A 17,982-nucleotide genomic window follows, 5' to 3' on the forward strand; every position below is an offset into this window, starting at 1 on the left:
ACTTTCTAATCTTTCTCTAACCTAATAGCCATTTTTGTTTGAAATAAATTTCTCAAATGATATAAGACGAGCAGTACTTGTTTGACTTTTGACGTGATTTCAACATTGTTAGAAATTGGACGTGTCTTTACCAGATTAATTGTACGGATTAACTTGTATGACCAATTGTTCCATAATTAACATCCCACATTTCAATAATTCAACAAATACAGACAATCAGTTCTTGACGGTTACTTAATATCAAACCCCCCAAATTTAACATTATGAGAAAGTATTAACTATAACGTGTATATTCCAAAAAAAAAAAATACGAACTAAATAAATAAAGGAGGATGCAACTTTACTGTTTCAATTTCTACATGCAATGTAAAGATCACAGAACTATCATGATGTCTTTTTTTCTTTTTCTTTTCTTATTGTTTTTGTTGGTTGTGGCTTTTTTTTTACCTTCTTTAATCAAATGCCAATTGTTTCTTAATTTCAGCAATAGCTTTACCTGGATTCAATCCCTTTGGACATGTTCTGGCACAGTTCATAATAGTGTGACATCTGTACAAGGACATGGAGTTTTGTAACATGGCCTTTCTGTTAGCAGTGGCTTGATCTCTGGAATCAATTAACCATCTATAAGCTTGCATCAAGACTGCTGGACCCAAGTATTGTTGTTGATTCCACCAGTATGAAGGACAAGAAGTAGAACAACAAGCACACAAGATACATTCATATAAACCATCTAATTTAGCTCTGTCTTCAATACTTTGCAAGTTTTCTCTACCATCAGCTGGATTAGATTCTCTTTGTAAATATGGTTCAATGGATTTATATTGTTTATAGAAATGAGTCAAATCTGGAACTAAATCTCTGACAACGAACATGTGTGGTAATGGGTAAACTTTCAAGTCTTTGGATTCATCTTGATCTATACGACATAAACAAGCCAATGTGTTTCTTCCACCAATGTTCATGGCACACGAACCACAAATACCTTCACGACATGATCTTCTTAAAGTCAAAGTAGCATCTTGCTCATTCTTAATTTTCAAAAGAGCATCCAAAACCATAGGTCCACATTTGTTCAAATCGACTTCATAGGTTTGCATTTTTGGTTGAACTTCTGGAGTATCTGGGTTCCATCTATAAATTTGAAATTTCTTTAATCTTGGTGCCTTTTCAGCAGCTGCAGTAGCTAAGGATCTTACGCTGAATTGAACAGCTTTTTGTTGATGAAGAATGGATCTGAACATTATTAATGGATTGAATGGTCTAATGATACTATGATTAAAAAGAGAGAGAAAAGGAAAAGTTAGACTTGGTGAATTTTTTTTTTGCTTATTGGTTTTTTTTTTCCTTCTTCTATGTTAAGCGTTTGTTGTTTTGTAATAATTGACTAGGTTTCTCTTTTATAAAGTATTGTTTCTTTTCAAAAAATTTTCTTTTGTCAATTTAGTTCCGGGGGAAGAATTATTGTGCGTGATTTTACAAATTACTTTATTCTAATTGGCTAGAATATTTACATGCCTCAAGAAAATTGAGTATTGCTCACCTTCAGACACACACACCACCACATAGCTTTCTTTTTACATCGATATTAAAATGTAATTACAAGTCAAGCAATAATGATTAGGTTTCATAAACTGCATTTTTGATTATATATATTTATTCTACAACTAGTTTACTTCTGTTTGGGACAATTGGTGATTGATTATAATTGGATACTCCTTTTTTTCGGGGAATCTAGGAATTATGTACATCCCCGGGAAAAACTGGTTGTCAAACATCTACAGATAACGTTAATTAGTCACATAAGGTTAACAGTAAAGCTGTGTTTAGTATTAGTATAGCTTGATGAATCTTATTATTATATCATAGTTGTTGTAACAAAATTCTGCTCTGTTAAGTGTATGGCCAATCACCTTATGGCTCGGAATTGTTAGGAGCACAAACCATTTGGTAGCAACTTTTTTCCGTTGGTCCAAGTGTGAAAAAAAAAGTTAGTGTAGAGGTTCAAAAAAAATGAAATCTTAAAAATCAGCAACTATAGTAGTAACACTTTGATAAGAGGAAACAGTCTTTCAATATGGTTTAGAGATTGAGAAATGTTAAAGAGTGTTAATGATTACTTACAGAGATTTAGTTACGTGTTCAAGTTAACTGGTTTGTTATCAAATGAACCCCTAAAACTTTATTTTATTCTTCGATCAATTGCTCTCTAAATGTGTATATGAAGTGGTGTGTGATTTAAATCGGCTACGAAGGTCTTTATTTTGTTAATTTTAGTATTGTAAAATGTGTGTTGATAAGTAGAGCAACAACACTCAAAATATCATTTTGAAAGAATACAGCAATCAGATTAGTTGTATAATTGATCAGACTAGCCAGATGATATCTCTAATCCTGAAGCTTTAGTACTACCATTTTGCAACAAAATAAACTGTAAATTTAATACGATCTTTAAACTCAAGCCTATTTTCATTCTCAAGAAAGCTGAAAAAACAACCATTGCTTACATGTGTTGCCGTCCGTGTATTGTTGAAAATAGCAACCAGTTATGTAAAGCTTGCTCTCCTATTTTTTGTTATCAATCAGTTAACCAACACAACAAGCTAGTATTACCCAACAACCCATTTGAACAACTCATATAGTTGAACACTTATTAGAATACTCAATGCTGGTAGTCATATYTTGAGTGTYAACCGCCTTAGTATCTTGGCAAAACACATTGATTTATTGCACACGCACCAACAAATTTTAGCAGCCAAAAAATTAAGCTGATCAACATCCATTTCTTGCTCCATATTCAACACACCAGACACAGTATAAACCATTTCCTATGCTTTTTTTAATAAATCTTAACAGCGAAACCTACAACACATACTAGAACAAAAACTATAAATACAGCCCAAATGCCTCCCTAAATATTCAGTTTTTTTCTTTTCTTCTCATCACTACTTACTCAAGTATCAAACCCATCTAATCAAATCACTTATCACTTATCATTATGAGATTTTCAATTGCTACTTTATCTTTAGCTGCTTTAACTGTTGTCAGTGCCAGTTATGTTACCCGTGGTGAAGGTGTATCCAGAGGTGAAAAATACGAATGTGATTTCGATACYTTTGAATGGAAATTCGGTTTAGCCGTYAAAGAATTAAAACATCGYGGTAAAAATTGGGGTAAAGATGTTGATTTAGATATTGTTTATGAAAGTGATGATGGTCAATTGTATCATGGATGCAAAGATACTTACGATGCTTCTAAATGCAAAAACTGTTATGAAACTTTTGAATTCAGTGATGATGATGATGAAGGAAGTGATTGTGATGATGATGATTGCAAAAAGAAGAAAAAGGCTCACAGATATACTAAACGTTGTGGAGGTGGCGATGATGATGACTGTGAAGATGATGAACGTTGTAACTACCCATACTGTGAACTTTATGACGACAATTGTGACTTGGTCATCACTTTAAGAGATGGTGTTTTACATGATGAAAGACACGCTACTGGTGAAATTGTTGCCAATCATCAATTCCAATTCGATAAACCACCACAAAAGGATGCCTTACACAAGAAAGGATTCTCCATTGTTTACACTGAAGGTAATTACTACTTGGCTCTTGACCACAAGATCAAATTCTGGCACTGTAAAGTTGATGACAATGGATTATACAAGATCTATGATAAATCTATTGGTGAACAATGTTCTGAAATTGAACTCATTATTTTGAAATCTGACAAAAAAGCTGAATTYGAATTCAGTGACAAYGAAGGTAGTGATTGTGATGATGATTGCAAAAGAAAGAAGAAACACGGTAAAAAATACTAAGTGAGTAAATGGTCAAACAAGTTAATGAAACTACGTGTGCAATAATAATRGTTTCAGTTCTTTTAGTGTCTGATAGTTAGTTGATATGACAAATTATCATGACGGGTTTTCCATTTTCTTTATTTTTGGGTAATTTTTCGGTTTTATATTTATATTAAAARTGGGTTATTCTTTCGGTTTAATAATTTATATTCTTTATAGTTTCATTAGCTTTCCATGAATATATTAATTAGCGCACACATAAAAGCAGAAAATATTGTAAGGAACTGAGTCAAAGTTATGCATACAATAGTGTATCTCTTTTCAAAGCTTGTTTGTGGTTAWAYTAAACAAATGATAGCCATGTATTGGTTAACAGAATTTAATGAGGCAAACCTATCATATTTCCGGCAAATAAGAAAACAAGTAACAAACTGCAGCTGCTTTTCTATGTAGGGATCATGCTTGCTTTAATTAACATGACAACAACTGTATTATAATCAGATACACAAAATCGGGGAAGAGAGAAAGAAAAAAAAAAGAATCCTATAAAAATCTGTATAAGCTAGTAGTAGTAACATGGTTACAAATAATGTACACTTTTGTTGAAAAATGAGTGGAATTTTCAAAATTTCAAGGGGATTTAAAATCGCTTTATCAAAGGGATATCTGGAGAAAAAAATTTAGACCCATTACATAATAAATCAGTTTTTGCGGAGAAAATTATCAAAATTTGAAAAAAGTCAGCGGAGATAATAATAATAAAAAATAATGTCAAATTCAATTTTCACACTTCCGCTAGCCGTCGTAAAAAACAATAACAACAAAATAAATATTGGGTTTGTCACAATAGCGTCAAGAGTTTTTTCATAAGATTTGCATATGGAATTTATTATCGATGATTGGTTCTTGTTAAACAAAAATTTTGTTCAAAGCAGCAAATGTAGAAATAGGCTAGTAAAGCTGGCTATATAGAGTGTCTAGTAAAGTCTTAAATAAGTACTGAACACCCCAATTTCAATATATTCTAAATTGTAGTAATTGTGTATATTCATAAGTTGTAAAAGTGAACTATAAAAACGTCAAACAATAAAAAGAACAATAAAAACCATGAAATCAATCCAAATTCAAAACATGAATAGTAAACACATTTGTATAAACAGCAGATGAATTAATTCTCGATATATATCAAATCAAACTTCAGCGACAGTCACAAGACCAAATTTAATCCTGTTTCAAAGTTTTTTGAACTTTATCATAGACTTGACTCAAATGTTCGTGAGCGTGAACTTCGGCAACATCAGTGAATTGATACAATTGATGGATGTAAGGGTAAACATAAGTAGAAAATTTGTTCTTAGCACAAGTCAATTTATCTTCAACTTTGTATTCAATGAACAATGGGTGAGAATGAACATGATCATCTAAAAATCCATGAACTTTAGCAGTATAAGGTTCAACAGTGTTAATACCAGTGTGTAAATAATCACACAAGACTGAATGATGGGAATGTAATGGGTGTAAAATGGTTTCAACACCTTCTTGTAATGGAGTTAAAGTTGGACATTTGTAATTGTACAAGTATGAAATGTAATATAACACGATACAGGCTAAAAAGCATTTAACTTTGGCAAAACAACTCATGATGGTGGCAAAATAAAAATCAGAAAAACAAGATAAAAGGGAATAAGAAAAGACTCTTGACAAATGATATGAATTCTATAGATCAAATATCAAAGATTCAAAAAAATTAAAAGAAAAGTAAGGGGAAAAAGGAAAAGAAAAAGAAAAGAAAGAAAAGAAAATGGAATAAAAAAAAAATTTGGAAAATTAAAAGTTGAAATTTAATGAAACAAAAGAAAGAGAGAAGAAGAAGAAGAGGAAAAAAAGAAAACTTGAAAATATGAAATTTTGGAGTATCAAATGTGTGTGTGTGTGTGTGAATTAATTACTTGTTTACAATTTAGAAATACAAATCAAAGGCAAAAATAATAATAATGACAATATCGTACTTTGTATTGACCAATGCCAAAAGATATAAACATCGCATATTATTTTAGGTGATTGATTTTTGGCCACTGGTGTTGGTTGGTGGTGAAGTATAGATACTGGTCGAAGTAGTCATGGTGGGGTCAATCCAATTATTAAGGGAGTTAAGCGACAGGATTCGGTGTGGTCTTAAATAACATTTAGTTGGTGGTGGTGGTGGAAGAGGAGGAGGGGGAAAAAATCACAGAAATGAGTGTGGTGTGTACTTTTGATAAAATTGGAACTTATCAAACAGTCTCGATTCGTAATGGCTTGCACGTGATAAGTTGATTACTTTTATCATCGGACATAACAGAAGTGGAAGAAGAAAAAAAAATGTTGCAAAATATCAAACTAAAAAGTTGTTTATATTTTCACCTAAAGTAGAAATCTGCACAAATTGGTGGGAAAAAACTGCCACCAATAAGAACAACATAACCTCATCACACCAGTCCTACTCTATCTTTTCAATTGCTTAAAAAATGACTTATTCTCAATGTGAGAAATCCTGTGTATTATACTGTAGCAATTTCAATCTCTCACCTGATTCCGTTTCCAACGTTTGCAAATATTTCATTAAAAGAAAATTGCTAAAACTGAAAAAAAAAAATAGAAAATAGAAAATAAAATAGAACAAATATTTCTATTATTATTCTTTCTATTTTTCAAGAATTATTAGACGATAGTAATTTGTTAACAATGCAACCACGTCAACAACAACAACAACAATTTGCATCTTCTTTTGCACCTAGAACTCCCACTAAACCCAGATCATCAATTCTTACCCCCATTTCACCAAATAAACTTCTGTCGTTATCACCTACTAAAGAAAGAAAAATCAGTGAATCAACTGGATTAGTCAAGTTTTCATTATCGCCAAAGAAATCAACTACCACTACTGCTCCTAAAACCACTCGTAAATCTACCATATTAGCAACACCTACAAAACCGGGATTATCAATTGAAGTGCCAATCTCATCACCACCACCAAAACAACAAAACCCACCTAAATCGCTCAAAGATTTACAAATTGAACAACAAAATTTACTAGAAAAATATTCTACTTATCAGGCTCAATTACATGAACATGAAAGACAAGCAGAATTGAAAAAATTGGAATTATTGGAAATATCGAAAAAAATAGAAGAAAGTAAACGTCAAGAAGCTATACTTAATGGATCACAAGATATTTACAAACAAGCATATTTACAAACGGAAAAAGAATTAAATCAATTGAATATTCGATTGTCACCACCTAGACAAACTATAAAACAAATTCCACTAAAAAAGCAAGCATCATTTTTGATGAATCAAGCTATTGATGAATGTACAAATGTGAAAAAGAAGGCATCAATAATATTCAATAACCATTCTACTGCTAGTAGTAATAATCGTGAAATGGTTTCTCCATTGAAAAAACAAGCTTCATTTATAGTTAATCAAGCATTAGATGAATGTAATAATGTTAAACAAAAGGCATCAATGATATTTAATAATCAAAATGAAGAATTACAAACATTTATTAAATCATCAAATGATAAATTCGATGTATTGGCAAAACAAACTAATAAATTTTTTAATAATAATTTTAAAATTTTTGAAAAAAATGATCCTCAACCAAATAATATTGCTGATAGTTCATTTAATATTGAAAATCTTGAAGGAGTGATATATGAAAGATCTTTTGAAATAGATATTGATGATTATGATTCATCTTTTGATTGATTAATCCATTGTTCTTCATTGGTATTACTACTATTATATAGATATATGTGAATATATAAACAAATAAATAAAAAGATTTAACAATGTTCAAATACAATTATCAACAACTTTTTGTAAAATAAATAAATAAATATATGAATAAATAAATAAATAAATGAGTTAGTGTTTGAATCTATAATATTTCCTTTTTTTTGGTTCGTTCAGTCTTTATGTTTTCATAAAAATAAAAATAAAAAAAATGCACATGTGTCTCGTATCTATTCGTCTTCTAACCAACCTTTGGCTCTATCTACAGCTTTTTCCCAACGTTTCCAAGCTTTTCTTCTATTTTCATCTGATAATTTGGCAGTAAAAGAATTAGCAGCCACATCTTCACTTGAACCACTAATTTTGGCCACTACATCATCCAAATCTTTCCAAATACGATCTTCCTCATTCTTGAATGATAACCCAGCGGCAATAGCAGCACCCAATGCAGTACATTCAGCAGTTTGTGCACGTTTCACAGTAACACAAGGACCCAAAATATCCGCTTGAATTTGTAAAACTTCATCAGCTTTAGACATACCACCATCAGTAGCTAATGTAGATAATAATTTATCGGTGTTTTGACATGATAATGCGTCCTCCAAGAAATCATCTACAGCACCAGCATCACTAGCCATTGCTTTCAAAATAGCTCTTACTTGATAACAAACCCCTTCCAATGCAGCATGAGCAATGTGTGCAGCCGATGTGTATTGTGTCATACCGAAAATAGTACCTCTAGAACCACCATCCCAATATGGGGCATAAAGACCAGAAAATGCTGGGATAAACACCACTCCACCAGAATTTTCCACTTGTGAAGCTAATGGACCTATATCTTTGGCATTATCAATCATTTTCAAGTTATCTCTCAACCATTGAATAATCGACCCAGCAACAGCAATAGACCCTTCCATGGCATAATGAGGTTTACCATCAGTACCCTTTAAAGTTGGGAACCAAAATCCAAAAGTGGTCAATGCTCCACGTTTACTAATCAATTTATGAGGTCCAGTGTTATATAAAAGGAAAGCACCAGTACCATAAGTACATTTGGCAGAACCAGCACTGAATGCCAATTGACCAACAAGTGAAGCAGATTGATCACCAAGACAACCACAGATTGGCACCCCAGTGATTGTTTTCAAAATATCATAAGCTTCTTTAGTGATTTTATTATGGAACCCCAAATTGTCCAATTTTGGTGCGGCAAATTCCCCATAAAATTCTGAAGAAGATACAATTTTCGGCATTCTGATTTTTGTAGGATCAATCCCCCAAAAGTCTAACAAGTCATCATCATAATCTAAAGTTTCTAAATCCATGAAATAAGTACGAGAGGCATTGGTGATATCTGAAACAAATGCCTTTTCTTTGGTCAAATGATAAATCAACCAAGTATCAACAGTACCAAACATTAAATTGCCATCACCTTTTTCATATTCTTCTCTAATAACATCATCATTATCCAACAACCATCTTAATTTGGCAGCAGAAAAATAAGTAGATAAGGGTAAACCAGTTTTCTCTTTAAGTTCAGCTTTTCTATCTTCATCAATCATTTTTTCCAAATGTTGAATAATTTCTGAAGTTCTAGTATCGGTCCAAGTAATACCTCCACTCAAAGGTTTCCCAGTTTTTCTAGACCAAACAATAGTGGTTTCTCTCATGTTGGCAATACCAATGGCTTTGACTTTATATTTAAGTTTTAAATTTGGATCTTGGTTAACTTTTCTCAATGATATCAAACAAGCCACTAAACATTGAACGGCATTAGCTAAAATATGAACCGGCATACATTCAACCCAACCTGGTTGTGGGAATCTAATGGTGGGACCAACAGATGATTTATTATTCTCAATCATAATATTGTCATTGAGAGTAATGGCAATACCTTCAGCTGAGAAAATGGGTTCATCATGTCTTAATAAAGAAGATCTTCTTCTGAATTGATCTGTATTTGACGAGTTTTCTGGGGCCTCTGAAGCAGTGGTGGAATATTCAATTTGATGCTTGGCAATTTCTTCTCCTTCTGCCGAGAATATAATAGCTCTTGCTGAAGTAGTACCAATATCAATTGTAGCTACAACAGGAATACATGGTGCATTACTAACACGACGAGGCATAGTTGATTTATAAATGAATAGTTGGAAATAATAAAGAAAGTAGTAGTAGTAGTAGTAATTGAAGAGTTTTTCAAAATTTAATTGTTAGTAAAAAGAAAAAAGAAAAAAGAATAATTAGATTGAAAGTTTTTTTTTTTTTTTTTTTTCCTTTCTCAACATATATTTAGTCCTTATATACAGGTATATAACTATAAACATACGAGGGGGTTACAATCATTTATTTTAATAAGTTCAAGATGGAAAACCTTTTGAGGCCATTTTCATGGAAAGAAATACTCAGTGAGAATATCTTAAAAACCATCGTGTATGATATGTGGTGTGTGGTTTATTATTGACAACGCTTGGAGGCATTGTATAAGCAATCTTCCTATAAAATTAAGCAGTGTTGTTGTTATGTCTAAACGAGTACATTTGTTCCAGCGTCCACATTTTCCCTTTCTCCCTGATTCAAAATTGGTGAACCTCTTCGTCGTTTCACCTTTTGAACCACTTCCTTGATGTACTCGTTTAAGGCATATAAATCTTTCTTATGTAGATGTTTGTTTCCAATAATAAATTGTGGAGTTCTCTGACTATTAAAATGTTTCAGCCATAATTCCATAGTCTCACCACATTCAAAAATATGATGTACTATCGAATCAGTACCCGTATTACACAATTGGCAAAAGTGTATCTCCAGTTTTTTATAATTAGGATAAAAAGGATAATGTGAATAATAACCAAGGATAAAAAGATGATAATCTTGTAAAGATCCAACGCTCTGTTTTTGGACTTTGTTCATATTCTTCCAAAATTCAGTCCAATCTGAAATGGTTAGACTTTTAATTGTATCAAAATGTTTGCCCCAACCTTCTGGAATAATCGGAGCTTGAGGACATAATTTCCTTGAAGTGTGATGAAAAGTTTGCTCAGATAAAGATTGTTCTTCAAAATTCGGAGACATTAATTTAATGCTTTCCGTTTGAGGTTGTATAATTAAATTTGCATAGTCTTCTATCAGCATGATTATAATTGGAGTTTCCACAGGAGGGCCTGTGTAGTGGACCAATTGAAACCAAGCTTCAAACCACGAGATTTCCAGCTTTGTAAGATTCTCATATACTCGTTCTTTCAAGTATCTAAATTGTAGAGACAGATGACAGGATACACCCATCCCAAAAAGATACCATGGATAAACTATCAATTTATCTGGTTCCGTTGGCATTGTATAATAATCCTTTGCAATATTATCAAGAATATCTTGAATTTTAGTTCTCATAAATTTAATTATCAAGTCATCTTCTTGTGTGTATAAAAGATATATCTGTTTACCTCTTCGACCTTTTACTTGATGATTGGGGTTCATCAAACCGAAACCACCCAAATGGTTAGGGGTTTGCAATCTCTGAAGCTTGAAGTATAATGGAAGTCTTTGTTGAACTGTTGTTATAATACTCGACACTGCTGTCGTCAGAATCGGTGAATGTAAATCTCTATAGTATAATTTAGAAAAAATAAAGATATTCATCAATTTCATAATCAACTGATATGGAAGATCCAGTATCGGTGTCATTCGAATTTGAGCGTTGAGGTTTAGAACAAACAGTGTCCAAGGATCGAACTCTTCATCTGCTTTTTTCATCGGTACTCCTAGATATGTTAATTTTTCTAATTGTAGCTTCTTTGAAACATATGGTAAAAAGGAAATCTCCGGAATGTCATTGAAATAACAAACCTCTGTTTTATTATTGTTAAGATAAAGGCCTGATTCCCTTCCAAAGTCTTCTAAAAGTTGTTGAATTCTTTCTTGATCATTCTTGTTCTTGAAAAAGATGATCACATCATCTGCATATGCAGTGTATGCAACCAGCGAAACTTCATTCACCACTCCTATTCCCTCAATTTCCTTACTCAATCTAGCGAGAAAGGTCTCTAAGATTAAAATAAAGATTAAAGGTGAAATAGGATTGCCTTGTCTAACCCCACGTTTAAGTGGGAAGCATGGGCCTTCAATATTATTAATACTGACTTTTGCTTTTTGCTTTGCAGTTATTGCCATCAAGAAATTCGTCGCCTTAGGCCCGAATCCTACTTGTTGTAAAACTTTCAATATAAAATCATGATGTACTGAATCAAAAGCTTTTCTGAAGTCAAGATTAATAAACCCTGCTGATTCTGCATCTGCAGTTTTAGAAGTCTGATATCTTGTAAGAACCATATCGAGGAGGTATATGCTATTACTAATGGATCTTTCTTTAAGGAAGCCTGTTTGAGTTTTCTCAATAACCTTTGCCAAGACTGGATTTAGTTGTTTTTCTATTACTGATGATAACAATCGTACGGCACAGCTGATAACACTGATAGGTCGAAAGTTTTCAATTATAGGTGTCTTCAGTTTCTTGGGTATTAATGTAATAATCACTTCACTCATTTGTTGTGGCAAAGTTCCATATTTCAAAATATTATTTCCTGCTCTTATGAGGCTTTCACCTAAACTGGGCCATAATTCAATGAGATTTTGGTAAGAAATGCCATCAGTTCCCACTGCAGTTTTCTTATTGATCATTAGTGAATGGTCATATACATTGTCTTCAATGAAAGCTTTTTCCAACAAAACTTTATCAGTATCGTCTATCTTTTTGTCAAACTGTTCCACAAAGGTAAATGATTCCAAATGCCTATCTTCTACCAAGAACAAATCTTGGTAGAATTTTGTCGCTAAATTTATCATTATTTCTGTGTCTTGAACTGTATTACCAGATTCAGTCTGCATTTCTGTAATAATGGAAAAGTTAAACGAGGGCCTAAATCTGAATTTAAGCATCTTTTCATCAGGAAAATTTCCGGCATGTGGAATGTATGCTCTGATATATCGTTGGTATTTTTCATAAAATATCACCTTTTCTTTTATCCGGTTAATAATTCCATTCCAATTAGAAAAAGGAGTGAGACTACTTTGTTCATTGTTATTTAGATCTTTAATTATATTTTCATCTTGACTCATCCATTGAGGTATCAGGTAACGTGGGTTACCAACCTTTAGGATAGGTTCTTTTTGAATTTGGAAGGACATCGCAATAATTTTGTGAGTCGAGATTTGCTTAAACTCTTCTAGAATTCGGCAGTTTCGAAGTTTTCTTCTAATCCTGGAGTCAATATATATTCTATCTAACCTTTTCTTTACAGATTTGTTAGAATGAAAATTTGTGGGTTGAAGGTTGTTGCGTATCTGGAAAGCATCTTGAAGTTTCCATTTTTTATAAAAATTTGACATTAGCTGAATAATTTCCAGCTCTTTTTTGGAGATAATATAACGAGTTTGGTCCAGTGGTAGTTGTACATCATCTAGCAGCATAATGTGATTATAATCACCACCATAAATTATATTATGGTTGGTGTGTTTTTTCAAGTTTGCAATATATTTAATGAATGCTTTTAGTAGAGTCATCTGTGCATCCATATTTCCACTATGTAAATAGTTATTAATCAAAGTTATGTCTTCATTTGTAATTAACGTAATATCCAAGATGCTAATACGACCTTCAAAATGTGTTGTGTGATGATTGTCATTGTCTCTTATTTTAAATTTTAGTTTAGCATGTGGCGAATGAATAAGAAAACCCGTTAGATCTTCAAAATGATGCATTCTAAGCTGTGCATTGTGTTGTTTTAATATTTTGTTGATATAATTAAATTGTTCCTGAGATACAAATCTGATTTCTTGGATAAACCAAATGTCAATCATCAGGTGTTCACCTATTAGTTTAAGGAATATATCAAGTAATTTCTTGAAATCAGTGGATTGATGGCTGCCAATGTTTTTGGAGCCTATTGTTAAACTGTTAATATAGGATTCATTTCTCTTCATTCACAGTAATTAAATAATGGGTGTAAGTATGTATGTATGAATATGAATTTGTTGTCTTTCTCTTTTTTTTTTTTTTTTTTTTCTAGTGTTTTTATCAGTTTTTGTTTTAGTATTATAAATAACGGGAAAATCAATCTTTAACAAGGAAAAGCAAACATGTAGGAGTTCTCATCCTACTGGAGGTTCGGTGGCAGGTTTAGCCCTGGATCCTTCTCAGGATTGCTGGGCTTTTCCTTCACATTTAATTTTTTCCTCGGTGACGCTTCGTCGTTTGAGGATATTGTGTGTTTACTGGTATCCATTTCCAGGACGCCAGTAGTCATTGTTTTTTTGGCTGTTGTATCAGCCACAGGAGGTGTTGTTGGAGCTTCCCTGTGACCCGTAATTGTCACAGGTATTGATTCCTGTAAGGTAGTATTTTCATTTTGAGCAGATGGTGTAACCATCTTTTCTGTATTATCTCCTTTTGTATGAGAAGTAGTTTTTGCTATACTTCCCTTTCTTTGAGAATCATCACTCGTAGTTTTGTTAACCACCTTAGGTGGTAAAATTGGGAAGTTTGGTTTGGTTTCTGGTCTTTTTAGAACCAGAGTGTTGGTAGACAGAGCTTTTTTACAGCTCGTTGTCTTATGTCCTTTTACACCACAGTTGGTGCATGGTTTTATCAAAGGACAATGATATTTAGTATGGGTCATAGATCTGCAGTATTCACAGTATTTGCAATTAGATAAAACTCTTGATGTACATTGTTCATATGAGGAGGGCTTATTCTTTGTATTATCGATTTTGATTCTTCTTTTTGGAACTTGTCCCGAAAAGAGATCAACTATGAAATAACAAACATATTCTGTTAAAAGTTGATGGTTATTTTCTTCAGTTTTGCCCTTTCTCCCAAGCTGAACCTTCTCAATAATAGGCGCATATTGTTGTACTATAACATCTTCTTTATGTAAAAATATTTGTCGGAAATACCTTTCTGCTAAACTACGACAGTGTATTGGCACTTTAAAGGCCACCAATTGTCTGTTTCGTTTGGCACTATCAATTTTGATATGTTCCACTGTACCATCGAAATCCAATTCGAGATTTTCCACTATGGTTCTTACTTTCGCCTTTTCTGATGAAAGTTTACCTTCCATTTGTTCAAACGTAAATGGCATGAAGCACATTACTTTGTCCATTATATTAAAATCTAAAATTCGTTGGATGTACATCAATTCCTCTCTTATCCCTAATATTTCTTCACAGACGTCTCTTGTTTGTTTATCCTCAATAGAGAGTTTCAATGTGAAATATTTGAATGCCTTTCTCATAACATTCTCAGGATATTCACTCAAATATCCTTCTAAGTTTTGCGCAGTAGTAATTAGCGTGTTCTCAATGGTGTCGAAAACCTTTTCATGTCCATATTTGTTAATAATGGTTGAGAGATCAGATGTCATGACCTCTTCAGGAAATACCGCATCATTGTGTCTTTTTAAGTCGTCAAAGGCTTTTTGAGGGACCTTAAAATTGGACATTCTAAGTTCCTCTTGTTTATCTTGGCTCTTGGCCAAGTTTGTTTTGAATGTAGCTGCCACAGAGGCATAAGTTTTGGACATATTGTCTTGTTCAGTTGTAGTGTTTTGTGTATTGTTGTTAGGAGCAACTAATGTTGTTGCAGTTTCTGGTGTAAAGTAAGTAAATTTATTAGCATTTTGAAATTGATGGTATGGACCTTTGGGGATCTTTCCTTCTTCGTTTTCATCTTCTGTATAGTATTCAGATGAATCAGTATCCATCTGGTCTGATTCAGGGTAGTCAGCCCACGACTCGTGCGCATTTGTATTTGTATTGAATTCGACGTTGTTGGAAACACCATCGTTCGACGATGATTTCCGAATTTGACCACCATCTAACGGCAGCTCTTGAAAATTCCCAGGGGGATTCTCTTGAGACTGCCGAGGCGGATGATCACCTTTATCAGCAAAATCAAAACCATTAGTACCGTTCGTAGTCATAATAATTTTTTTTTTTTTTTTTTTTTTTTTTTTTTTTTTTTCCCAAGAAGTTTGGGGAAGGAAGGTGGGGAACAAGTCAACAAGAGGTCAACAGGAAAAAAAAWTTAATTTTCCATTCATTGCTAAATCAAATTTTTTTTTTTGGCCCGCCTTTTTCTTAGTAATAATGATATTGTGTTCTGTTGCTTAGTTGTTCAGTGTGTCAAAGTATCGAATTCTCCCCAATCAAAAATCGTTCTCGGTCCAAAAAAATTTCAATTCCATCCGAATAGAACCAAAAAAAAATAGAATAAAATAAATTGATTTGCATTCTTGAAAATTTTTCTTTTCAATACAAAACAGGCACCACAAACTAAAGAGAAAAAAAAAAGAAATTAACATAGTTTAGCAACTTGTTTGCTACCATATGATCATTATATACATTTATTAACCAACCAACCAACCACCAATGGTCTGAAACCTCACTAGAAGGGGAGAGAAAAATAACGTCAATCCTTTATTTACACATGGGTCCATCAGGGCCGCGCAATATCTACGTCCAAATATATTTTTGGAATTTATTTGTTTGTATTAAAATTAATCTCTAAAATGCACATCTATACACACACACACATACACACAGAGTATTTCTCTGACTCGTTTATTTACTTCTCTCACTCACTCACTAATAATTAAAACTTGTAGAACCTTGTTACTCTGAAAGTCCTTCGTCTTCTTCTGGGGTATATTCCGGATATTCGATATCAAAAGGATCGTCACACATATCCTGATGAATACTACCGTCTTTCAAGCCGTCCAATTCGGCATAATCATCCAACCAGGGACACGATTGTTCTTTTAAAGTTTGCTTGTTTTCTTGAATCCAGTCAACCATTTCTTTGGTGTTGTTTAGTTTTATCCGGCTAAGAATACTAAAAATTAATGTAAAATAAACAATTAACGAATTTAACCCTCGTAAATAACCCAAGTCTGGTGAATCAGGGTGTTGTGGTGGCACAGTAACATTATCTATATTTTCTTCGCCTGCTATTACTGCATTAGCAAAATCTATAATTTTCACTTTTACTTGATTTTCCAGATTATCTTCACCTCCTTCATACATTAATAATATCAGACTACCATACATTCTATACCCTGGTAATCCAGTAAATATTGTGTATAATTCTTTAAGTTGATCGATTAAATGGGGGATACGGTTTAATAATGAATAAATGTCATGGCCATTATATAAAAATTTTGCTAAAATTTTGCCAAACTGTTTACCAACAGTTATTTTTCTTCCAAGATATTTATCCTGATAGAAATATTTGTTTTGATAATTAAAGATTTGAAGTCCGCATATTCTAACACCCAATTTTCTTGTTGTTGTGCTTCTGGCTTTAGCTCGATGTGATTGTTGTTTGGTGATAGTTGCATTACACCCATATTGTCTTGTCCCCATCTTTAAATCCAATATACAGGGAGTTCTCATTTGAGATGTAAGATCCTCTAGAATTATTTGGGATCCATTACTACCTTTATACCTTGGCATATAATAAAATAAAGGATGATTCTTGGAGATTTTCTTGTAGAAATTTCGTTCGGTATTGTTGAGCTCTTTGCATATTTCTTGCTTTGATATTGAGAATATGGGTGTATGACCTCCCACTTTGTTTTTAAACGGCTGCATTTGGGAAGTGGTAATATTATTCATGACAACACCTGTATCAAAGTTTTTTTTCCTAAGTACATCAACTACAATTAACACCATCGTAAGAAATCGTGCAAATGTGACTAAAAAAAAATAGATGGAAATATCTCCCACAAGTTTTCCCAAAAAAAACACAAACTTAAATGGATTTCTCTTTTTTGATTTTGTTACGGGACCCGCCCCTCGAAATATATATTCTATTTTATGTTACACACTTAAAGATGGGATGATAAAGGGATGGTAGGAAAACAAAATGATAAAATTAAATAGGAAGTAGTTCACTTCAGGGGAAGTTTTTTTTCGAATTGAAAAAAAATATAATTATTAGGATACACAGAGAGTTTTATATCTTTACATTCTTAAAGTTGAAACGCAGTTTATGATGATAAATAACACACAGTGTGATATGTATCAACAACAAAAAAAGGTTTGTGAAAAAAGAAAAAGCCACAAAAAAGTTACTATCTTAAAACAAAACAAACTAATCCCAAAGTTAATGAAGATTTTCTTCAGTTTTGAAAAAAAAAAAGAAACAAGAAATCTAAGGAACATGTGGGTCATCTTTTGGCCAGCTCATCTAATCATTCAAAATTCCGATACCGTGTCTATAGTATAAAGAGGATGTGTGACTATTTTTTTTGGTGGGGGAACATTATGGTTGTTGTTATTGTTGTTGCTGGTGTTTCGGTTTAGAGTTGTTGTATGGAAATTGCAAAACGTGGTGTTCATCGCGA

The 17,982-nt window shown here is 32.7% G+C and overlaps 8 protein-coding genes across 8 annotated transcripts, besides 1 other annotated feature; 2 read left to right on the forward strand and 6 right to left on the reverse strand. All coding sequences in view use genetic code 12, as the record gives it.

The window, feature by feature from the left end:
- Positions 1-452: 452 nt before the first annotated feature.
- On the reverse strand, positions 453-1,244 carry SDH2 (succinate dehydrogenase iron-sulfur protein subunit; the record flags this gene model as incomplete). The annotated part of the gene is made up of 1 exon (XM_706890.1): positions 453-1,244. The coding sequence occupies one exon, from the start codon at positions 1,242-1,244 to the stop codon at positions 453-455; it is 792 nt and encodes a 263-aa protein (XP_711983.1).
- A 1,754-nt stretch (positions 1,245-2,998) lies between these two features.
- Positions 2,999-3,826, forward strand: CAALFM_CR05190WA (uncharacterized protein; the record flags this gene model as incomplete). Its single annotated transcript, XM_705222.2, has 1 exon — positions 2,999-3,826. The coding sequence occupies one exon, from the start codon at positions 2,999-3,001 to the stop codon at positions 3,824-3,826; it is 828 nt and encodes a 275-aa protein (XP_710314.1).
- A 1,203-nt stretch (positions 3,827-5,029) lies between these two features.
- CAALFM_CR05200CA (uncharacterized protein) lies at positions 5,030-5,449 on the reverse strand (the record flags this gene model as incomplete). The annotated part of the gene is made up of 1 exon (XM_705223.1): positions 5,030-5,449. One exon carries the CDS (start codon positions 5,447-5,449, stop codon positions 5,030-5,032), a length of 420 nt encoding a protein of 139 aa, XP_710315.1.
- A 1,083-nt stretch (positions 5,450-6,532) lies between these two features.
- CAALFM_CR05210WA (uncharacterized protein) lies at positions 6,533-7,558 on the forward strand (the record flags this gene model as incomplete). The annotated part of the gene is made up of 1 exon (XM_705224.2): positions 6,533-7,558. The coding sequence occupies one exon, from the start codon at positions 6,533-6,535 to the stop codon at positions 7,556-7,558; it is 1,026 nt and encodes a 341-aa protein (XP_710316.2).
- A 257-nt stretch (positions 7,559-7,815) lies between these two features.
- On the reverse strand, positions 7,816-9,711 carry GUT1 (glycerol kinase; the record flags this gene model as incomplete). The annotated part of the gene is made up of 1 exon (XM_705225.2): positions 7,816-9,711. The coding sequence occupies one exon, from the start codon at positions 9,709-9,711 to the stop codon at positions 7,816-7,818; it is 1,896 nt and encodes a 631-aa protein (XP_710317.1).
- A 126-nt stretch (positions 9,712-9,837) lies between these two features.
- Positions 9,838-15,598: a mobile genetic element ((Zorro3-R) Non-LTR retrotransposon, encodes a potential DNA-binding zinc-finger protein and a polyprotein similar to pol with conserved endonuclease and reverse transcriptase domains; about 5,750 bp long; member of L1 clade of transposons).
- On the reverse strand, positions 10,109-13,558 carry FGR14 (Fgr14p; the record flags this gene model as incomplete). Its single annotated transcript, XM_705226.2, has 1 exon — positions 10,109-13,558. The coding sequence occupies one exon, from the start codon at positions 13,556-13,558 to the stop codon at positions 10,109-10,111; it is 3,450 nt and encodes a 1,149-aa protein (XP_710318.2).
- FGR13 (Fgr13p) lies at positions 13,732-15,558 on the reverse strand (the record flags this gene model as incomplete). Its single annotated transcript, XM_705229.1, has 1 exon — positions 13,732-15,558. One exon carries the CDS (start codon positions 15,556-15,558, stop codon positions 13,732-13,734), a length of 1,827 nt encoding a protein of 608 aa, XP_710321.1.
- Positions 15,599-16,249: 651 nt separating the features above from the next.
- KCS1 (inositol polyphosphate kinase) lies at positions 16,250-17,308 on the reverse strand (the record flags this gene model as incomplete). Its single annotated transcript, XM_705180.1, has 1 exon — positions 16,250-17,308. One exon carries the CDS (start codon positions 17,306-17,308, stop codon positions 16,250-16,252), a length of 1,059 nt encoding a protein of 352 aa, XP_710272.1.
- Between the last annotated feature and the right edge of the window lie 674 nt (positions 17,309-17,982).

The sequence above is a fragment of the Candida albicans genome, chromosome R (assembly GCF_000182965.3).
Source record: "Candida albicans SC5314 chromosome R, complete sequence".
NCBI classification, from domain to species: domain Eukaryota; kingdom Fungi; phylum Ascomycota; class Pichiomycetes; order Serinales; family Debaryomycetaceae; genus Candida; species Candida albicans.